Here is a 22,479-nt window from a genome sequence, read left to right on the forward strand (position 1 = left end):
GACTATTGGTAAATACACCTGCTGCAATTCCTAAAGCAAGAGCCCTAGCAAGAGACACTATTTATTCACGTTTTAGTTCGAATTTTAGAAATTGCCACTGTGTTATGTGAAATGCTTTAATACGCTGAAAACTGACACTATGATAAGCTTTAGCCAATTTACCGTAAAATATAACAAATGCCTCTCAACCTGTAGGTAAATATAGCAACCACATATTGCTTCTTCATGAGAGGGGAAGATGGTAGAAAGGTTCATGAAACTTTAATACTGGTTTGAAAGTAATGAATATATTTACCTGCTGCAAAAAGCATGACAGCAACAGGTCTATAGAAGCGCCTTCGAGATCCCACGCAGATGGAAATCAAACCCACCAGGAATGCAATGAGAATGATGGCAGCACCACCCAAGAGTAAAGCCAGAGTAGCAATCTGCCAGTCTGCAAAGAAAAAAAGAAAAGCATTGCTTTTTTAAAGCAGTAAACTATGCTCAGCAGCAGTCACCTTGCTACAGCTAAATAGATGCGATTTTACTGCATACTAAACATCCTTTGGGATTTGAAATGTTTTGCAACAAAAATTACTATAAATGTCCTTATTCAGAAGTCTCCTATGTTAAGCTAAGCAGTTTTTAGACCATGGGTTTGCCATGCTTTTCTTCCAAGGATTCTATTAAGGATTCAGACTAAATGTGATGCCCCTTCTACAACCTATTTTCATTATTATTAAATTTTCTATTGAGCTATAACGTGAACAAATCATTAAGTACAGAAAGTAGGGAACTTGATGAATTTCATGTATACACTCATGTAAACACCATCCAGATTAAGACATAAAACATTTCTACCACCCAGAAGGTTCTTTTGTGCCCCTCCACAGTCAATAATCACCCTCCCACCTGGGCGACAAACCAACATTATTTGTGTATTCAATTTGATTGTTCTTAAACTTTATGTAAATGCTATCAACTCTTTTATGTCTGGCTTTTAGCTCCATGATATTTATTTTGTGTCTGGCTTTTATGTCTCTGATTCTCATCCATGTTGTTGCAGTGGTTGTAGTACTTTTTTTTTTTTTTTTTTTGCTGTTCTTTTAGAGATCCTTCCTTTGCACTAAACCCCCACCTCCCAACTTTTTATTTGCCTTTCTCTCCCCCCTCATGAAAACAACTCCCCCAGCAAATTAGCATCAGGAAGATTTGTTGTTTGTTTTTTCCTCCTCTATTTCCTTTCATTCTAATCTTACCGTTATATTTACCACCGTAGGGATGGTTTCTGAAAATCAGTATTCCCAAGGTGCCAGAATGGACTCTAAACGGCTCCCTGGCTCCTTTCTTCATTCATACATATTAACAATAAGCATATACTGACCACTTACTACATACAGGCCTCTGTACACAGATACTTAAGAGTCTACCATGCCCTGAATGAAACATAGACCTCGCTGAAATGTATTTGTCACTTCTTATAAAATAGAGATTTAGAATAAGTATGACAGAAAACTGGCCCATTTTCCATTTTACAAGGGTAGAATGTTCTCTAAGTAGAGTGAATATATAAAAGCACCACTCAGCTTAGGAAGCATCATAGAAAATGATACAGTGAACATTCTTCTGTGGGATTTGTTTGGAAGTTCCTCTTCTGACCCTCACCTTAATGTATGTGCAAGAAAGAAAAACAGACTTTAATCCATGGTTAAATTGCAATACAGTCTATCTAAAGTCAAGAACTCATGATATTTTGATGCTGCACTTTGAAATTATCCCTCCAGAAAGCTTACAAAGTGCACCCTTTGCCACTGCAGGATATGGGGCAAGTAGAGAAGCCTACAATGCCCTAAGATTTACTTCTTTTATTTACACTTACTTAACCCTGCCTCAAGCATCCTCTTCCATATCCTCTCCTCCTAATAAATTCTGGATATATAGCTGGCAGTGAACTAGAACTTGCACAGCGTTCAAGAAACAAACAAACAAGGGGAAAATAGAACAAATCCACACTCCTTAAAATATAAAGATGAATCACCAGAAAGTGCAGAGCATTTTTTATGCCATCTATTTGTGACAAAGCAATATAACTTCAAACAAAAGCATTTTAATTAAAGTTTAAAAGGATAGCCATACTATGGGGTTTTTTTGTTGTTGTTGCTATTGTTCCATAAAAGCATCATGTAGCTTTGAATAAAATAATAATAACAATAATAGTTCTTATATTTGGAAGTCTCTAAATTTCTTTGAAAAAGTTTACTCATAGCATTATTTTATTGTACTTTAACATAAGAGAATTCCTTCTGAAAAGTTGAAAGTTGAAATTTCTGAATAATAAATCAAATTTTCATGATTATCCAAGAGTTTGAGGTACAAAGAAAATAATAACATCAATCTACCCAGACATCAATCAAATCCCTGGAGACTTTAAGAGCTAATTTTCTTGCTGGAATATTATTTTCATAAAATATTATTGCTTTTAGTAACTTTCTCCAATTTATTTTAAATAAATAAGAATTTTGAAACTATCAATTTTGTTTAAATCAAGATACAACTAAATATTCACTCACTTTAAAAATATCTTAAAAATATAAGCACAACAGATTGCCTTTTTCTGATAAGCTCTTTCAAATAGCCCCAAAGGCATAAATTGCCATACATTTGACTATTTCTAATTTTCAATCCGAAATAAAACAGGAATTTTGATCACTTTTCTCTACTTTAAATATCCTCATACAGTTAAAATATGTTATTTATTTGCATTTTGTAAAAAACAAGACTAAGGAAAAAAACTGGCCAACTTTCCCCTATAAAGGACCAGATATTAAATATTTTCGGCTTTGCAGGTCATGGCCTCTGTTATAACTACTCAACTCTACCACACTGTGTGTGAAAGCAGCCCAAGACAGTATGTAAATAAACGAGCATGGTTGTGCCAAGAAAACTGTATCTACAAAAACAAGTGGGAGGCTGGTTCTGACCCTCAGACTATAGTTTACTGACCTCTGGTCTATGCCTGTGTATCATTTTAAAATGCTAAACTTTCTTCTAGGCCTCTCAGACATAATAATTTCAAAATGAAGTCAATCTGATAAACGGACTAGTACAGGAGTACAAAGTGGTGCTTATTCAGCATAGCAACAGATTACTGCAAAACAATCCTAATCTCACATAATGTTCAATTTCCTTAACACAGTAATACTTTATTTCATATGGAAAGCCAATAAAGTGCAAGAAAAACTACGAGAGGAATAAGAAGTATTAAAAGGGACTAGAACCTAATTAGGAAGAGAACCTCTGACAGCACAGGAAATAGTTTTAAAAACAGATGAATACAACCAGTTCTGATTTTCTTCTATATGTCCTATATTCACTTCGAGTATTGAGGCTGTAGCTAATGAGAAAGTCACTTCAGACATAGTGAAAAAAGAGCACCAATCACCAGCATCTCCACTCTTGTGATATTGCTACCCTTCCCTTTGGGCCACAACCATAGTTATACCGGCTCAGGCAGAAAAGTCATTTTTATTTTCCGAGAGAGACTAGACTAGAATTGGGCCACATATATCTGCTACTGTCCTGGCCAGAAGCTGAGGCTGAGACTGCAGTACTGAGGTTGGATCCCTGGTGGACAGTGCCAAGTTTGGGGATTGTTGTCACTATAACCATTCGGAATGAATCACTCAGGCAGGTTGCCCAGGACCAAAGCTTTAACTCACTGACCAGCTGAGTATCAATCAATAGGTTGAAGAAGTGGTTTGATATGGCTACCATAGTTAAGCAGGCTCAGGGCAGTTTTCAAGGTTTAGCACTAGTGTCGCTTTCAGCAAATAGCAACAGAATCCATTGTCCAAATATTAGGACCTGCCTCATAGATAAAGTCAGGACTATGTAGATTGGTCTGATGCCACTTTCCTCTTTCTTACTGAACAAAACTAGGAAATGGGGAATAAAACAAATCCAAAATACTTTTACAGATAACTACTGATGGCCATTAATTAATAGGCTGGGATTCCTGTTTACAAAGATATATACTTACTTATCTAGCAAATGTAGATTTAATAAGGATATATACATATAAAATGTTTTGTTATATACTATAGGACTGGGCAATTTTACATTAATAGCATAATAAATGACCAAAAATCTCTATGCGAATTGCTTTTTCCATGAGAAGGTTTACGTGCCACAAATACTTGCTATCCCACATTCAGTATCTACAAAACAAAATATCATAAAATTCTCAATTTTTAGCTCCATTTCTTCAAAAAAATCATCTATTTTAAGTTCTCATAATTGGTTAATTTCTGTATCAATCTTAGTTCCCCAATTTTATAGCCCCCACAGTATTTAATCAGATGAAGCGTTAAGAGTTCTTAGAGATTTATTACTCTGCATTAGTTTTATACATTTCTATAAATGATAAACTGAGCAGTGAACATAAACCAGCTCTGCAGAACATCAATGGCCATAATGCTGTTTCACAAACTGCAGTGCTCTGTTCAATTAAAATTGGTCATTGTTCAATGTCAGGCCAGCTGATTTGAAATCTGAGTCTGGTTTCTAAGACCTGAGAGAATAAGTGATAATCGGTTTTGAGGAAATAATGTACAGCCTTGGTCCATAAACTGGTTAGGTCTCAAACAGGCTGGAAGGGATGTTTTGGAAATGGAAATACAACCTGAAATGAGGCTGCCATTTCAGGTTGTAGTTCCACCTAAAAGTATTTTGGCAAAACTGACACAGTGGCACACTGGAGGCACTGGCACTGCACCTACAAAAGCCAAGGCTTCAGGTAAGTATGCACTTCCCTATGAGAGCTTTCTCTAACAGAAAATAAAAAGGAAAAGGAAGAAATAATAAATACATAAATAAATATATATATATAATACACACACAATGTTATAAGTTCCCTTGTAGTAAGAGAATAAAAATTGGGCACTTATATCGTAACATCAAGTCCAACATTAATATGCAACTCAGGAATTAAATTCAAATCCTCTTTCAAGGTATTTTTATTAGCTGGTGCCAGAGCCTCCAATGTCTATAAATGCTTTAGTATTCTGCAGAATTGTGCTGACTTACTTAACAGTCTAATACATGAGACTGGCCTGAAATTGCTACTGCATTATGAAAATTCTATGGGCCACATTACAGCTGCCAAATTGGAGACTTCACATTCCCTTGGGGAATTCATGGTCAAAATTTACTTCCGATTTTCGGGAAAGGCAAAATCTAAATGATGATACATTTTCCACACTCTTTGAGCCAAGGTCAGTGTACCACACCAGTGCCTAAAGCTTTCCTCCACCTGTCTCATTTCAAAACCTTTATCTCATCAAACACTGGCTAATTTATTTAATTCTGTAGGTATTGTTTATACGCTAAGATGAGTTCTACATATGTAAATCCCTGAGCACACAACTGTCACTTCTTTAGCAAATTAGATATAATTAAAAAGTAATGAAGAAACAGATTTTTACCCTTATAAATTCAGCTCCCACAGCTGGACTGGGTAGTACTTCCCCAAGTGTATTCTAATGTTTTAATGCACGATTCTCACTATTCCTATAATTCTCATCCCAAAGTAAAATATTGATTTTAATAACTTTTATAATTACATTCAAATTTGCCAGACAGGCACTTATATATTTACCTTTGAATTCTGCAAAAGAATATTAACCAAAATGGTATCTATAAGTGCAATAAAAATCAGTCTTCAACCTAGAAGAGTATTCTTTCCTATGATCTTGACACTGCCTCACAAGTTATCCAGAAGTTCTCTCTAAAGTTTACTTTGCATTTGGCCGATGAAATGGAAAACCAGAACCATTACTGAGGGACTTTAAACTTTGTTTTCTTGGCTAAGTTGCATTCTGACCTAAATCCATCAGCATTGCATTAATTTTCCACTGTTCCATGAGATACAAACAAAGGCAGCCAAAAGAAGAGTCTGGATTCTAACTTCAAAAATTAAAAGGACCGTCTCTTTTCTCAAACAACTAACATCAAAACTAACATTCTTCACGTGCAAACAAATATTTATGGCCAATAACTCTGTGTCTTTCATAAAATGACAGAGTTTAGACACTGTGCAGTGGGCTGCAGAAAGTTAAGTGGAACGCCAGAAAGAAGCACCTACTTTAAAACTCATGTTAATCAAGTTGGCAACAATACGATTTAAGTCTTACTCTTTAGGCCCATCTTTGGAGTAAAAAAATGGGTCAAAAGTACAGTACCCACCTGATTTTAAGCACATAAATGACCCCAAGTAACCATCAAAATATATAATACAACAGTTCTAATGACCAAAGTACAGGTCAATTTTACTAACATTTTGGTGGTAATGTGGTTAGTTTGGTGGTCTAAGAGTGTCAAACAGGCTATCAATTTTCAACATGTGACAGTTACGTTCAAGACATTTGAGTTGTTTTGTGTTGATGCTTGATGAACACACATTCTTCTTTCTTTATAAAGGGGCACTTCAGCTGCTTCACAGAATTTGGCGGAAATATGATTTGTCATCTAAACACCATAACATATGGTGTTTTTCCCCCAAAGAAAACCACTGTATACTTAGCAAACCATTGTGCTTAGCAGAAACCCTACTATTAGAGTATGCTTCAATATTTAGACAAGAAAGAAAGACACCGTTACTGCTAATGACTGCTTACGAAGTATTATATCAGAAAGCTTACATCTGCATTTAATGGTAACTAATATTAACTAATGGGTATTGGTATTTCTCAACAGTAATTACTAATCATAGTACATAAACTTGTGATGTGTTTGTTACATCAAAGATTGTTCCTTCTCCATTCTTTGGAAAAAACCTAAGAAAGTTACAATTTGAATAACTTCATTATTTGGAAAAACAACAAGAAGAAAATCCATGCCAAGACTAAGAGTGGGTGACCTGCCTCTAAGCAACTAAAAAGCTTTTGTGATGGGTTTAGTGTAGCTAATAATAATCAAAGAGCAGATGGAAGACAGCCAGCCAGTCACCCACGATCAGTATTAAAACGACCCTAGTAAATATGGAGGAACAAGTTTGGCAAGCTAGTGCTCCCACCAGTTCCCTATCAACAAGCTTCTTTAGATGAGGGCCCCTCTTTGTCCCCCTGCAAAAGGTGAATTTATATTTATTTTCTCCTTCATACTACTTCGTCCATTTATATTATTTCATCAACTTATTTAAAAGAAGCCGTTTGTTTCATTAATCACCTTGCTCTCACCACCAGAAAGACTGGTTGACTTTGTACCAGGACAAAGCCCACTCCCTGCTAGGAAATCAATGAATATGTTTCAACGAAGTTAACTCCTTGGATACATAAGAGGACATAGGAAAGACCCTCCCTGGACATTTTTCTGTTTAAGTCACCTCTTAGTGCTAGGAATAGACTACAGGTTGCATTCACAAAGTGCTATGCATGACAATGAACATTTGGTTTAAGGACCTTAAAACATGACAGAAAAATCCTTCAATGGAAATTTGAGTTCTTTCGTGGGTGTGCTTTTTCATGCATAGAGACTATGTGACTTGGGGTCCTAACTTCTATTTTGTATCATTGTTTTGCCTAACACATATATTTTATAAAGATAGAATCAAGATATGTGACATTACCTTGAAAAAATGGCTCATTAAACTATCATTTAAAATCTCACAACAGTTAATAAGCTGTTAGAGACAAAATAATCTAGATATATTTTTCCTGGTTTTCTGGGAACCATGGATGCTTCATTTTTGTGGGGGTTATTGTTTTATTAATGAGAGTCTTTGGTGCCAAAAGCAACACTACAGTAGAACAGAAAATTGATGGTCTACTAATGTCTCAAACATCCCAAACAAATATAGCAGCAAAAAAGGGTAAAGAAGGTGTCCTTGTCTAATTTTCAAGGGAGATGATCCAATACTTTGAAAAGACTGTTAAGACTTAACTGTCCATGACCTTTGACATGTGAGGATGAAATTCTGCTTAAGGAAAAATCTGTCACTTGATAAGTAAGTGTATCTTTAAAAAAAATAAAACCAGAATGCAGTAATAAGTTGATCTAGTAAAATTTATTTGCATATAGTCAATTTAAGAAACTTGCATGGCTGGCTTCCAAAGACTTTTTTGGAAGTTGTTTTCAACTTAAAATTAAGTAGTTGTTTTAAAGTAGACGATCGTGGAGAAATTTGAAGAAAAATAATTTTTTGTTGATTTTTAAGGACTAGCCACAGCAACTGTAAAATTTGATGATAATAAATAAACATGATGATAATAAACATGTATCAGTCTACTTGAAAACTCTTTAAATTCCATAGGAAAATGAAATCTTGGATGATAAATAAATAACCTTGTAAAAGGTAGATACCTATTTCACAGTAATCCTTAACTTCATCCAAAACTCCATACATGATGTGCTGTGTGTGCTAAGTCGTTTCAGTTGTGTTCAAGTTCAACCCTTTGCGACCCCATGGTCTGCAGCCTCCCAGGTTCTTCTGTCCATGGGATTCTCCAGGCAAGAATACTGGAATGGGTTGTCATTTCCACCTCCAGCGGATCTTCCTGACCCAAGGATCAAACCCGCATCTCTTATGTATCCTATGTAGGCAGGAGGGTTCTTCACCCCTGGTGCCACCTGGGAAGCCCTTCCATACATGATGGTAGTCAACAATCCCTCACAATCTCTCTATTGAGTCTTTAATATTTTGTCTCAACTCATTTTTTTGTCTATGCAATAAATTCAATTGGGCAAGATTATTTTAAAAAATCTTTTCTAGTCCAAATGTGGTATGATTCTGTGATTCAACATATGGGCAATTATCAAAAGAATCATGTTATTAAAATAATAAAAAAACAAGCAAACAAAAAACCTCTGCAACTCTCATAACTTTCTAGCACTATAAAATTTAACTGCTGTCTGGAATTTTTAACTTTTTAACACTGTAGTGCTCATGTACAAACCATTTCATCAGACTCATACAAAACTTTCTAAAATGGCAAAAATTTTATCATGCAACATAAAGTATCAAATTAGGAAGCCAGATGGGGGCTTCCCAGGTAGCTCAGTGGTAAAGAATCAACCTGCCAATGCAGGAGACACAAGTTTGATCCCTGGGTGGGGACGATCCACTGGAGAAGGGAATGGCAACCCACTCCAGTTTTCTTGCCTGTAGAATTCAGTGGACAGAGGAGCCTGGTGGGCTACAGTCCATGGGGTCACAAAGAGTCGGACACAACTGAGCATGCACACATGCATTCTCAATCAGTTTGATCCTTTTGAGACTATAAACCAAAAATGACTTTAGATGTTTATATATAGACAGAGAAAAGCATTGTCTGTTTGTAGGCAGGTTAGGTTCTTGAGTTCATTTCCTTCCAAATCCAGAGTAATCCCATACAGGTGACTAATCATTAAAGCCATGTGTTGGTTGAGGGCAGCTTTCACCCCAGCCAAACATTATTTATATAGTTGATTCAAATTTCTCAAAGAAAGGAGCTATGTAGTTGTCTTTGTTCTTCAGAGGCAATAAAGAAGGCAGATTTGTAGTTAGACTCTAGTGTCAGACTAGCAAACATGGCCCAACAATATTTCCTATCCTACATGCTTTTCTACCATGTGACCTTGCCACTGCTCCATCAAGAAATAGAACCCAGTTCTCTTCCCCTGGAATCCGGGCTGTACATATGGCTCCTCTGATTTCCCAGGCTGGTTCTGACAGGAGACTGGTTCTTTTCCAACCCTTGCTCTCAGGAAAACTACTCATCCTGTAAGAAGTCAACTATCCCGAGACCATGCTAGACAGACCAGTCCCAGCTGAGTCCAGCCTCCCAGCCATTCCCACCAATGTGTCAAACCTTGTGAAATTATTTGGAAGAGGATCCTGCAGTGCTGCATGTTCTAGTTTCCAGCCATTCAAATCACCCTGGGCCCCAGCTCCAGACATCCAAGAGCAGCGACAAGGCATCCTCATCACACCCTATCTTAATTCCTGACCCACCAAAGTCATGGACATTATTAAATAAATGTTATTTGACACCACTAACTTTGGAGGTGGTTTGTTTTCCAGCTGTAATAACTGGAACACTCTTGGAAAAAACCTGTCTCTACCACTGATTGAGAACTTGGTAAATGCACAAAAATGCCTAGCCTTCTCGCCTGGAAAATTCAATGGACGGAGGAGCCTGGTAGGCCACAGTCCATGGGGTCGCAAAGAGTTGGACACAACTGAGCCACTTCACTTTCACTTTCTCAATAATATAGGGGGTATCATTACCTACACTTCAAATTTATTCAATACTGGGAATAAGTGAGATGTCTGGCCTGGAATAGTACTGAATAAAAGGTCGATAGTAGGTAATAATTTTGTGATTAGGATCAACCACGAGCACTGTTAAATGCTGGGTAGTACCTTTCAAAACTTAAATTTGAGATGAACAACATACTTAATCATTTGGTGCGAGGAAAAAAAAAAAAAGTTTACCACCTAAGGAAGAAAAAGTCCTCAATTAACGAAAAAGAATATATCATTTTGGGTTTGCTTCTCTGAATATACAATAAGGAAGAAATGCAACCCTAATGAGCAGGTATGTATGTATGTTTAATCTTCATGGCAAACCATGTGAAGATGTTAAGTAAGTTTTATGAGGTCATATAATTGGGAAGTGGCCAAGTTCAGGGCAGCTTGAATCCAAAGCCTCCCTCGTGTATTCTTCACAACACTACTCTGCCCTCTTACAGGATTATGCTATAATATAGGATAGTTCATACAAACATTGCTGTGATATTCAGGTTATATAATCCAGGGACTTATTTGGGAACAGTAGTCCATAGGGTGGAGAAGGCAATGGCACCCCACTCCAGTACTCTTGCCTGGAAAATCCCATGGATGGAGGAGCCTGGAAGGCTGCAGTCCATGGGGTCACTGAGGGTCAGACACGACTGAGCGACTTCACTTTCACTTTTCACTTTCATGCATTGGAGAAGGGAATGGCAACCCACTCCAGTGTTCTTGCCTGGAGAATCCCAGGGATGGTGGAGCCTGGTGGGCTGCCGTCTATGGGATCGCACAGTCGGACACAACTGAAGCGACTTAGCAGCAGCAGCAGCAGCAGCAGTCCATAGGGTCTCAAAGAGTCGGACATGACCTAGCAACTGAACACCACCACCGCCAAGCCCACTTACGGAAATGGTGGAGTACTAGATATATTAGTGAAAAGGATTGTTGTTGTGGCTGTTTTTAGTCACTAAGTTGTGTCCGACTCTTTGTGACCCCATGGACTACAGTATGCCAGGGTTCCCTGGCTTACTATTAAACTTGAAAGTGATTCTTCAAATTTATTCCTGACAGCAGGCAAAATCTATTGCTTGAAATATGCTTTTGTTTGTTTTGGTTTGGTTTTGAACTGTTTTATGAAAGGCCAGGCTTCTCACATATTCATCAAATCCCTTAGCTGACAAAGATTGATCTAAATGGCCCCCTGGAGATTACAATCATTCTATGATTGTGAGCAAAAGAGGAATTATATCTGCCCACAAATTAAAATGTCCTTTGTAAAAGTCAATCTGGGAAACTTCAGAATCTTAGGAGACCTTAAAAGAAAATCTCCATGAGGATCTTGAAATGTTATACTTCGTCTTCTCTGGATTATTAAACAAGAAAGTTTCAATGCTAAGTGCTGCTCTTTGAATAATTTTCCATCAGTCTACGCCGTATAGGTTAAATAAATTCTTTTGTTCTAGTCCTGTTCTCTTTTAGGAAGCCAGAATAGAGTATAACTGTCATGACCTCCCCAGCTTGCCAAGCTATTTGTAAACATACATCAGTATCAACTCATTTCAAGCAACAAGCTGAACCTTCCCTGGAGTAAATCATATTGTGAAGTTTTCCAAGGAAATTCAGTTTTCCAATGAAAGTGTGGATTCAAAATATGCATACATGATACACATCTGAACTCAGAACCACTGTACCTCAAGTTTTCTAAGATTTGCAGGTGTTTAGACAGGTTTTCTTATAATGCCTTTTAAAGTGGATTTTTATATCAGTTTTTTAAAAATGAGCTACATACAAAGCACTCTTAAAAGAACCCATCAACTGAAAATAATAATATTCACCTGTTATTAGCATACAGTGCACTGCCATTTCAAAACTGCCAGTGACTCATGTTACAAATAGAGCTATTTTTAGGGCAGTGCATGGATGATGTTAACAATATTGTATGAAAAAGGCACTAACTATCTGATCAAGTATTTTGTGGATAGAAAGATAGATAATTGCCACTTGTTATATTCCAAAATTACTCTCAGTAAATTGTGTTCATTTGGCCATCTGCACATACTTGCATTTTGCTTAGTCAATAAGTAACACAGACATCAAAAAAGCAATCTGATTTATATGAAATAGCTATGTATTTATAAATTTTATAGAAGAAACATAAAATCACCCAAAGAGGTTATACAGTATTTTTGAAGTTAAGTTTAGGGTCTCAGCATTCTGTATACACTGAGTAATCCTATTTGTACTAAGGATTTCTCTTGTAATTGCTATGGCTGTGAAACTCTATAAAAATTATATTCTAGAAAAAAGTTATCTAAATTAAATGTGACTAAGCAAATGTCTAAAACATTACTATCATTTAAAAGAAATATTTAAGATGTATTAAAAGACCGCCAAAATCAGAAGTGGGGAAAACCATCCTTAGAAATTCTGTGGCTGACAGCCATATGAGGACTACCTATTCTAAACTTCCTAACAAACATACTTTTTCTTTTTTTTTTTTTTCGTGTTTTCACTGTGAATGCCAGTCTATTAGCCATTTTCTCATTGGTCTTTTTGGGAAATTTATAGCTTAAAGATGAATGCCTGGGCAGTCCCCCATAAACAGAATTGGGACACCAGAAAAAAGCATTACGGTTGACCGACACCAACTGGTTCATACTAGAAGTGCTGACGCAACCTTCAATACACCAGGACAAAAAAGGCACGGTTCTGCTTTTGCTTAAAACCATAAAACAGGTTATAAGCAGTAAACGACGCATATTTGGTACCAAAATTAAAAACGCACCTGTAAAAATAATGGCTGAGAGGAAAGTTTCTGTAAAAACTGGGCCTAAGTAGGACATACTGTCATCAGTAGAAACATTCCTGAAATTTCCCTTCTGTATTTACAAGCTTGCCTCTTCACGGCAGTTTTAATTCTAATTAAGACAAAGGTTTTTAATTAAGCCCTGAAGATGCTGGTAAAGGGCCTTCAGTAAAACTGTCCTTGGTGGTTCCTCCTGAGGCAATTCATTTCGAGAGACAATGAAGTGGATCTCTTAAAATCTTCAGAGAAGACATTGCCCTCCCTGCTTTCTGCTATTCAACACAGCAAACAGACTGAGAAAAGCTGCCTGCCCTTTGGAACGGGCAAGGAAAGAACTGCTCGTTTCACTTCAAGCTTCCCCCCCTTGTTTCAGAATACTGGTGAACAGAAGCTTCGAGTCCACCAAACACTGTAAGAAAACAGACTTTGTAAAGTGGCGAGATGGAGCAATTTTCCATATTGTGTTTCCTTTCCTCCTGCACCCTCCCCACCCACCACCATGGGGAGGAAAAACGAACTGCTACTACATAAAGCAAGTCAAGAACTTGTTTCAGATAGCCTCCAACCAAACCATCTCCACCACCCCCATTCGCTTCTGAGGTATACTTTTTTCCTAGGATGAAAACTATTTTCAGGAACGAAAAAAGAAATAAATGCTGGAGTATGAGTTTCTGCAAGAGGATAGAATAACGGGCTCAGAGGGGGAAAAAATCAGAAACTGTACCCGTCTCTGATTTTTACCTTGCAGAGTCCTATTATCACTATATTTGCATTAAGCTTGTGTCTCCCTTTTTCCTTGTTTCGAGAGGAAAAAAGCAGAGATAAATGGGTATGGAGGCAATTAAGGAAATTAGCAAACACTGCTGACGCTCAACAAACTCGAGCTGTCTTCTCCCCATTCCCCACATTCCTGGTCGAGAGAAAAGGATATGGGCCTGAAAAGAAAATGAGAGTTGAAGCTCGTTTCTCTAACCTATCTGAAAAGTCTTTATGCAATAAGGGGGCTATTATTTCAGGAGACAGTGAGAAAGGGGCAAAAGATTCACGTTGCTAAGGAGACGTGCTGAAGCTGGCATTCCTACATAAATTTCCATTTCTACTGGAGTAGAGAAAGAAAAGATATTCTCTCCAAAGTTTATTTGGATCCTCTGGTTACTGAAGAAAGGCATTTTACCGATTTATTTTATCTTTAGTTGTAAACAACCAAGCCTGAAAGAATTAAAAGACCTAAATGTTGACCTCCCGCTGCCAACCAGTCCCCTCCACAGTGAATTAAGCAACAAAGACAAAATCCTTCAATGGAAATTTTGAGGTAATATCAAAGAAAAAAGCCTTTTGTAAACACAATCAAATTTATGGAAGAAACTAAAGCAACTGAACTAATTTCCCTTATAACAAGAAAAGAAAGACAAAAGTAAATCTGATTTTTGTGGCTTTTTTTCCTATTTCAACTTGCCTAGAACTTGGCACGTTTTCAGTAAAGCTTTATAAACAGTCCCAGAGAAGACATGAAACTGTCACGAAGGAATCTAATGAGTTTCTCAGGGGTGCACGTGTAGGTGTGCAAAATCACAGCCAGGTCCTCTTTTATTCCCCTTTCTCTGCACTGACACCAGCAGCTGAAGAATCAAGATTAGCAAGTAATAGCGGTTTACAGGAAGAAATCCGAATTTTGGCAGATTTCTGCTAAGGGCGTAACTGGAGTGCAGGGGAAGGCAACCGGGGCTCAAGGAGAGAGTAAAGCAGAAAAGCCGCCCCCCTCCCCCGGGGACTACCTTCTCCATCCTCCACCCCATCCCTTTGCAGCTTCCAGTGCTGCCTGAGTAAGCCACAACTTTCCAGGCATCTCGTGAGTACCTCATGCAGAAGAGAAAGATCTGGAGGACAGGGAAGGCATTTGGAGTGGGAAAGAAGGAAGAGCAACTCTTAACCAAGGACTGTGTCACCAAAAAAGGAAAGGAAATTAAAGCCTGTCCCTCTCCCAACTTTCCACATCCCTCAAAAATTTAAGGAACTAAAATCCAAACCGAAACTCATCGGGGACAAGCCAGATAAAGAGGAAGACAACAGAGAGAAACGCGGGCACCAAGAGGTAAACTCAGGCAAATTTCTCCTAGAGAGAAGAAAGTGGGGAAGGCAGAGAGCCCACAGTATCCCGGTGGAGTTGGGGCGCTTTTACTTTTTTTTTTTTTTTAACGGGGGTGTGGAAGTCGTTGCATTTTCAACACAACCACACGGTTCTCGCCTTAAATGATAACAATACAGCATACGTGTTACTCCAGAGCCGGAGGAATAGCCACGGAGGAGAGGGCTTGGGGCATCGCACTAGGTTCGGCGACCCGGACTGGGGAGAGGGGAGGGGTGGGGATCGGGGAGGTGGCTGGAGCCCCAGAATCCGCGAAGGGCCAGCATGAAGGGGACGGACTAGGGTCGGGGGACACAGAATGGGGGCTGGGAGGTAGAGGAGGTAGCCGTCCAGGCAGCGGGGCGCAGGGCGGTCCGGGGCGGGAGACAGGGGTCGCGGCGCGCCGGGCCCTCACCGCTGCTGAGCGTGGACTCGCAGTGCCAGATGTCCAAGCTGGCGGGTTTCCGGCAGGACTCCCACAGGGACAGGTAGTACTGGTGGTCGGCCGTGACCCAGGCCGGGCTCAGCACGGCCCCCAGATCCAGACACAGCGCCAGGAAGATGCACACCAGCCCGACCAGCTTCAGCGGGGTCAACACCGACACGCGCACCTCCTCCATGCCGCTGCCCGCCGAAGCCATGCCCCGGGCGCCGCAGCCGGCCCGCCGCGCGGGAGACGAGGACGCCAGGCGGGTCCGGAGAGCCGGGAGCCTGACCTCCCACAGAGGGAAGCAGCCGAGCCGCCGCGCGCGCGGGGACTCGCTCCCTCGGAGCTCCGCGCGCTTCTCGCCGCGCCGCGAAGGTGGGTCTGTGGGGCGGGCGGCCGGGCACCGGGTCGTAGGCAGCCGCAGCGATGCCGATCCCGCCGCGGACCCTCGCAGCCGGCCCCGCGCCGCGTTCTGCCCGCGCCCGCTCCGCCCCGGCGCTGCCCGGCTCGCTCGCTCCGCCCCGGCCCCTCCCCGGCTGCGGGAGGCGGCGCCGAGCGAGGAGGGGCAGCGGTCAGCACCCAGGCGGCGTCAGGCTCCGGCTCCGGCTCCCGGCTCCCCGCGCGAGAGGCTCGCGTCCGCCCCGCCCGTGCCCGATGCGCGCAGAGCGGATCCCTTCTTTCTCGGCCCCGCGTGCCTGGTGCGCGCTCAGCGAGTCCTCTATCCTGCCAGAGCCCGGTGCGATCCCTCCGCCTCCGAACCGCTGCGCCGGGCGATTCCTCGAAGCCGCGGGGCCCCCGGCCCCGCCCCTGGCCGCGCTTGCTCCGGGGTCGCCTGGTTTCCCGCCCCCGCCCCCTCCCGTCACGTGGGTTTCCTTTTCTTAGGGAGCTGGGGTGGGTCCTTTTCTAGAAGGCGTCAGCTGTAGATTCCTAGGTTTCCTGGGATGTGGCCACTGGAGCCAAGGGAGGGTCTCTCAGTGATGTAACACGCCCCCTCCCGCCCTGCCAATTTCTCATCCCGGGGATTTGGAACATGGAGAAAAGTAATGAAAGTACTCTCTTTTCAAACTCAGGATAGACCTAGTCTTGGAGCAAGTCATCTCCCCCAACCCCCCAGTTTTCCCTATTTCCTAACTTTCTCCGCCAGCTTACCGGCGCTTCTATTCTCTGAGCTCGCCTATTTTCGCGCCCCCTAGGAAGGGCGCTTGCTCAGGGAACGAACGCAGGAGCTAAAATGGGAAGGAGAGCTTCCACAAAATGTGATGTAAACCTTACTTGCTTACCGGCTGCTGTGTTCTTCGCGCGTTGTCTAAAACCTTTATTCATTGGGCTTTACATTATGCCAAGTTGGATCTGAGTCTGTAAATGGCATTAACCTTTTCCGGTGCCTGGAAGACCTGGCCCAGGGCCTGGCATAGGAAAAGTGGGATATCTTTAAGTAATCAACCTATCCGCGTTTACTGTGTGCTTGGGGCTAAGGATTCAATCCGGTTTGACTGGATTTTTAAGGAGACGCCGCCCCCACCACCCCCCCCCCCCACCCCCGCTCCCCACATGAGGAATAGACTCACCTTGAAATTGAATTTGCAATTCTGTAATTGATTGGTTCAGCTTGTAATGGTAGGTTATCTGTCTCTTGTATCTCTTTAACTACTTTCCCCTTTTTCCTATAAAATAAACAATTTATTGAACAGTTCGTTGGGGGTAGGGATGGTCCCAGATCTTTAGCTATCTGGGAAAGTTGGGGAGAAACCCAAAAAAACTGGTTAAGAAAAGAAGACTGGATATACAGAGTGAGGTAAGTCAGAGAAACACCAATACAGTATATTAACGCATGTAAATGGAATTTAGAAAGACGAAGACAGCAAAAGAGACACAGATGTAAAGAACAGACTTTTAATCCATGTGAGAGAAGGCAAGGGTGGGATAATTTGAGAGAATGGCATTGAAACGTGTATTACCATATGTAAAATAAATGACCAGTGCAAGTTCCATGCTTCAAGCAAGGCACTCAAAGCCAGTGCTCTGGGACAACCCAGAGGGATGATGTGGGGAGGGAGGTGAGGGGGAGTTCAGGATGGAGGGACACATGTACACCCGTGGCTGATTCATGTCGATGTGTGGAAAAAACAACCACAATACTGTAATTAGCCTCCAATTAAAATCAATAACTTTTTTTTTTTAATAAGAAGAATGGAAAAAATGCTTGCTCTTTTAATGAAACATCACCCTTTCCCACTGCAGGAGTTACTTTTTTGTGGGTAACTGGGTTTTTGTTGTTTGCTGTTTTTATTTTATTTATTTATTTATTTATTGGCCACACTGGGAAGCATATGGTATCTTAGTTCCCTGACCAGGAGTTGAACCTATGTACCCTGTATTGGAAACTCGGGAGTCTTAACTGCTGGATCACCAGGGAAGCCCTGACAGTTTCTTTTCTTCCAATCACATTTTTCCATAGAGCTGACTACATTTTGACTGAAGCAACAGTTTGAATGCAAGAAACAGTTGAATTAGTATCAAATGGCTTAAGAATAAGAACCAATCCAATGTGAAATAAAAACCCATGGTTTCCTTACATTTGGAAATTACAGAACTGGCAACTTACCCCTACCTCTCTGTCATGATATTTACTGCCCTTAACGAAGAATTGGAGAAGGAAATGGCAACCCACTCCAGTGTTCTTGCCTGGAGAATCCCACGGATGGGGGAGCCTGGTGGGCTGCCGTCTATGGGGTCGCACAGAGTCGGACATGACTGAAGTGACTTAGCAGTAACGAAGAATGCTAGAGCACTCTGAGCCCCTTAACTTCTAACTTCCAACAGGCTTTTTGGCCTCCTATCATTCCAAGGAAAATAATCTTACATGCTTATCCATGAAAATAATTCCTAAAGGAACACTGAAAAATAAAAAAAAAATAAAAATAAATGACGATTAATAGCGATGACCAGACCTGGGATATTTTTCTATTCAGTTCAGTTCAGTCGCTCAGTTGTGTCTGACTCTTTGCAACCTCATGAACTTCAGTACGCCTGGCCTCCCTGTCCATCACCAACTGCCGGAGGCCACCCAAACCCATGTCCATTGTGTCGGTGATGCCATCCAACCATCTCATCCTCTGTCATCCCCTTCTCCTCCTGCCCCCAATCCCTCCCAGCATCAAGATCTTTTCAAATGAGTCAGCTCTTCCCATCAGGTGGCCAAAGTATTGGAGTTTCAGCTTCAACATCAGTCCTTCCAATGAACTCTGAGGACTGATTTCCTTTAGGATGGACTAGTTGGATCTCCTTGCAGTCAAAGAGACTCTCAAGAGTCTTCTCCAACACCACAGTTCAAAAGCATCAATTCTTCAGCACTCAGCTGTCTTCACAGTCCAACTCTCACACCCATACATGACTACTGGAAAAACCATAGCCTTGACTAGACAGAACTTTGTTGGCAAAGTAATGTCCCTGCTTTTTAATATGCTAACTAGGTTGGTCATAACTTTTCTTCCAAGGAGCAAGTGTCTTTTAATTTCATGGCTGCAATCACCATCTGCAATGATTTTGGAGCCCAGAAAAATAAAGTCACCCACTGTTTCCACTGTTTCCCCATCTATCTGCCATGAAGTGATGGGACCAGATGCCATGATCTTCGTTTTCTGAATGTTGAGCTTTAAGCCAACTTTTTCACTCTCCTCTTTCACTTTCATCAAGAGGATCTTTAGTTCTTCTTCACTTTCTGCCATAAGGGTGGTGTCATCTGCGTATCTGAGGTTATTGATATTTCTCCCAGCAATCTTGATTCCAGCTTGTGCTTCCTCCAGCCCAGCGTTTCTCATGATGTACTCTGCATAGAAGTTAAATAAGCAGGGTGACATATACAGCCTTGACGTACTCCTTTTCCTATTTGGAACCAGTCTGTTGTTTGTTTAAAGTGTATATTTGAAAATAATATTTTTTAAAAGAAACTAATATTTAAGAATACTTCTTGACTATGCTGTCAAAGTTACCTTTTTTCCTCTAAGTTCTATCACTTTCCCTTTATAGATTCCATTCCTAGTCAGCCAATATTTTTCTTTATCTTTGTTCCATCTAATTTGGGCTTTCTTCTTTCTCTACCCCTCTCAGCCCCCTAAACCCCATGCTCCTTTTGCTTCATTTTCTTTCTGGCTTGGTCTCAACTGCTTACTTGAGTGACTCCATCCTTCATTATACCAGCTATGAAACTGTCTTTGTACTCTCTCAAAAGTTAAAAAAAAAGAAGGCATTTTAAACAACAAATAACCAAATTCTCCTAGAATACCCCATTCCTCTTTTAATTATGTTGAATTTACAGAGTATAATACAGCCTAATAATCCTAAATCTTCATTTTCATAATACAAAAAGCTCTCAAGACAGAAGGTTGGTTTTTTTTTTTTTTCCTTTTCATAAGTTTGTAGCAAATTCATTTGGTTAAAAAAAAATACAAACTGATGTGAGGCTGTTTATGGTTTTGGTTTATTCCACTTAGTGTGAATAAATATGGAGCCGCAAACCCTGTTGGGTATTGTCTAATTTACAGCATATGAGCCACAGTAGCATTCAATGATATGAAAAAGGCTGAGTTCCTCAACACAGCTGGCCCCAAAGGTTTTATAGTATTTGGGATGGTGGACCTGCATTTACTCTAAAAATGGAAATAGTGAAGCAAGGATTATATCAGTAAACACTGAATAAAAACCTACCAAAAAAAGATATCTGGATATCTGGCTGGAAGTGAGATGGGAGATGACAACCAAAGACTCTCTCTCTCTCTCTCTCTCTCTCTCTGTGTGTGTGTGTGTGTGTGTGTGTGTGTGTGTGTGTGTGTGTGTGTGAGGGGAGTAGAAACAAAAATTGAAAAAGACCCATACTGAGAAATGAAAGGGGACTACATTGAACTGTGAAGAAAAGTCCCTTGCTTAGGCAAATTTTCAAGAGAACTTGTTAGAAGTGATAACTTTGTTGGCCCTTCATTATGATGCGAAAAAGACACCAGAGACCCCCTCTTTCACCTGAATCTAACTTGGGCATCATATCACCATGGTCACTCCTATTCCTGGACCTTAGTGGGGCAAAAGCTAAGGGCCCAAATTCTATTCCACAGTCTAGGAGTTCCATGAAAATTGGCATCAGAACTCTGACACGTAACTTTGCCTGAGTTATGTAGCCACAGAAAGGCAGGAAGGAGTCATTCCCAGACTCTGAAGTAAAGGAAGAGATCAGACTCAGGTTTGAAACAGTCAAGTCAGAAAAACTGGCAGCAATGTGTGAATGTTTTAACTTCAAGCTACTTCTTATTTCATAATAGTACCTATGACCATAATAATTTACTTGCCCACAAAGAAAGGAAATAAATCATGAAAAGGAAAACACAAAAAGCCCTTGGAAATGAAGGATGATTAGTTTTAAAGCAAATATTGATATGTTTATTGTAATGAAGGAAGTATGTCAGATGCCCAGAAAGTAAGAATACAGGGAAAATTAGGATATTCCCAGTGGGATTAATGTTAAATGTCTCTTCCATCTTTTTCAAACTTCTGTTTTCTTAAAATCACTTATGGTACAAATCCTACTGCATATTTATATTTTAGTTTTATTCACTCAGAGCTTTGTGGAGAAATGACCAAGTATAAGCTCTTCGAGTACTTCATGCATACTGTGCGAAATTGCTTTAATTGTGTCTGACTCTTTGTGATCCTGTGGACTGTAGCCCACCAGACTCCTTTGTCCATGAGGATTTCCCAGGTGAGAATAATGGAGTGGGTTGCCACTTCCTACTCCAGGGGATCTTCCTGACCCAGAGATCGAACCTGCATCTCTTACATCTCCTGCACTGGCACGCAGGTTCTTTACCACTAGCACCACTTGGGGACTGAATTTAAAAAAATGTTTTTATTGGTGTATATCTTACTGCATTTTTAAACTTCTGGTTTCTTTGTTTCTACAACTATAAATGGAACCTTTTGGTTACCCTGAAGCAAATGGATGCCTACCCACATATTCTCATCCTGGTGGCATTTCAGTTACCCTTGGCCATCATCATCAGGATACATCACTTCTACATCTCTCCTGGTGTGCCCCACACTTGAGGACTAAATTGAAATTGGAACTGTGGAAGCCTCAGAAATATTGGGGTCGAATGAGCAGGTTTATATTATGCTTTGTGAAGGTTGAAGGGGATTAGTGCTGAATCATGACTTGGGTGTTGGCTTAAACACAAATCAAGGAAATTAGAGTAGAGATGGAATCATCATCATTAGAAATCACCCTGGGAAATTGTTCACATTTTCCATTGCTCTCTTTGGAGCTCATAAGCTAAGCATTCTCTGTGACTTATGATTTTAGTCTAAAGCCATCTTTGTGCAGGTCTTTCCTGGTGGTTCAGTGGGTTTGATCCCTGGTCAGGGAACGAAGATCCCACATGCTACAAGGTGTGGCCAAAAGATTAAGAAAAAAAAAGTCATTTTTGTGCACTTCTTGCTGAGTTTTCCTAAAGATCTTTTACTCTTGGACATGTAAGTGAAGATACCCATGACTTGATGAAAAAAATTTAAGAAGTGCCTGCTTAGAACCTCCCCTCCCAAATTAGACTGCAACAATGTCAGTTTCTCATCTCAAAAATAGTTTCATAATACATGATGAGTAGCACTGTTGTATCCTCTCCCATGTGTTTATTTTGTGTAACATAGATGGTCTCAAAAGTGTAACTGGAAGTGCTTCCAAATGCTCTCCTGATAGGTACTATATAAGAAAGTTCTCTTTCATTAGAAAGTGTTGATCCCTTCTCTTTTTTGTGGCCTGAAGCACTCACACTCACGATGGAAAAAAAAAATGAACCCCAATTCATACATCTTAAGTATAGTGATGG

General features: G+C 40.4%; 1 protein-coding gene across 1 annotated transcript in view; it reads right to left on the reverse strand.

The window, feature by feature from the left end:
- TMEM47 (transmembrane protein 47) overlaps nucleotides 1–16,081 on the reverse strand; it is a 29,454-nt gene extending 13,373 nt beyond the window's left edge. The window contains exons 1-2 of the mRNA XM_027962802.2: nucleotides 15,596–16,081; nucleotides 296–436 (exon numbers count right to left, since the gene is read on the reverse strand). Of these exons, the coding sequence (XP_027818603.1) occupies nucleotides 296–436; nucleotides 15,596–15,821 (367 nt within the window). The 5' untranslated portion in view covers nucleotides 15,822–16,081. The remainder of the gene's footprint in view (nucleotides 1–295; nucleotides 437–15,595) is intronic.
- Between the last annotated feature and the right edge of the window lie 6,398 nt (nucleotides 16,082–22,479).

The sequence above is a fragment of the Ovis aries genome, chromosome X (genome assembly GCF_016772045.2).
Source record: "Ovis aries strain OAR_USU_Benz2616 breed Rambouillet chromosome X, ARS-UI_Ramb_v3.0, whole genome shotgun sequence".
Taxonomy (NCBI): domain Eukaryota; kingdom Metazoa; phylum Chordata; class Mammalia; order Artiodactyla; family Bovidae; genus Ovis; species Ovis aries.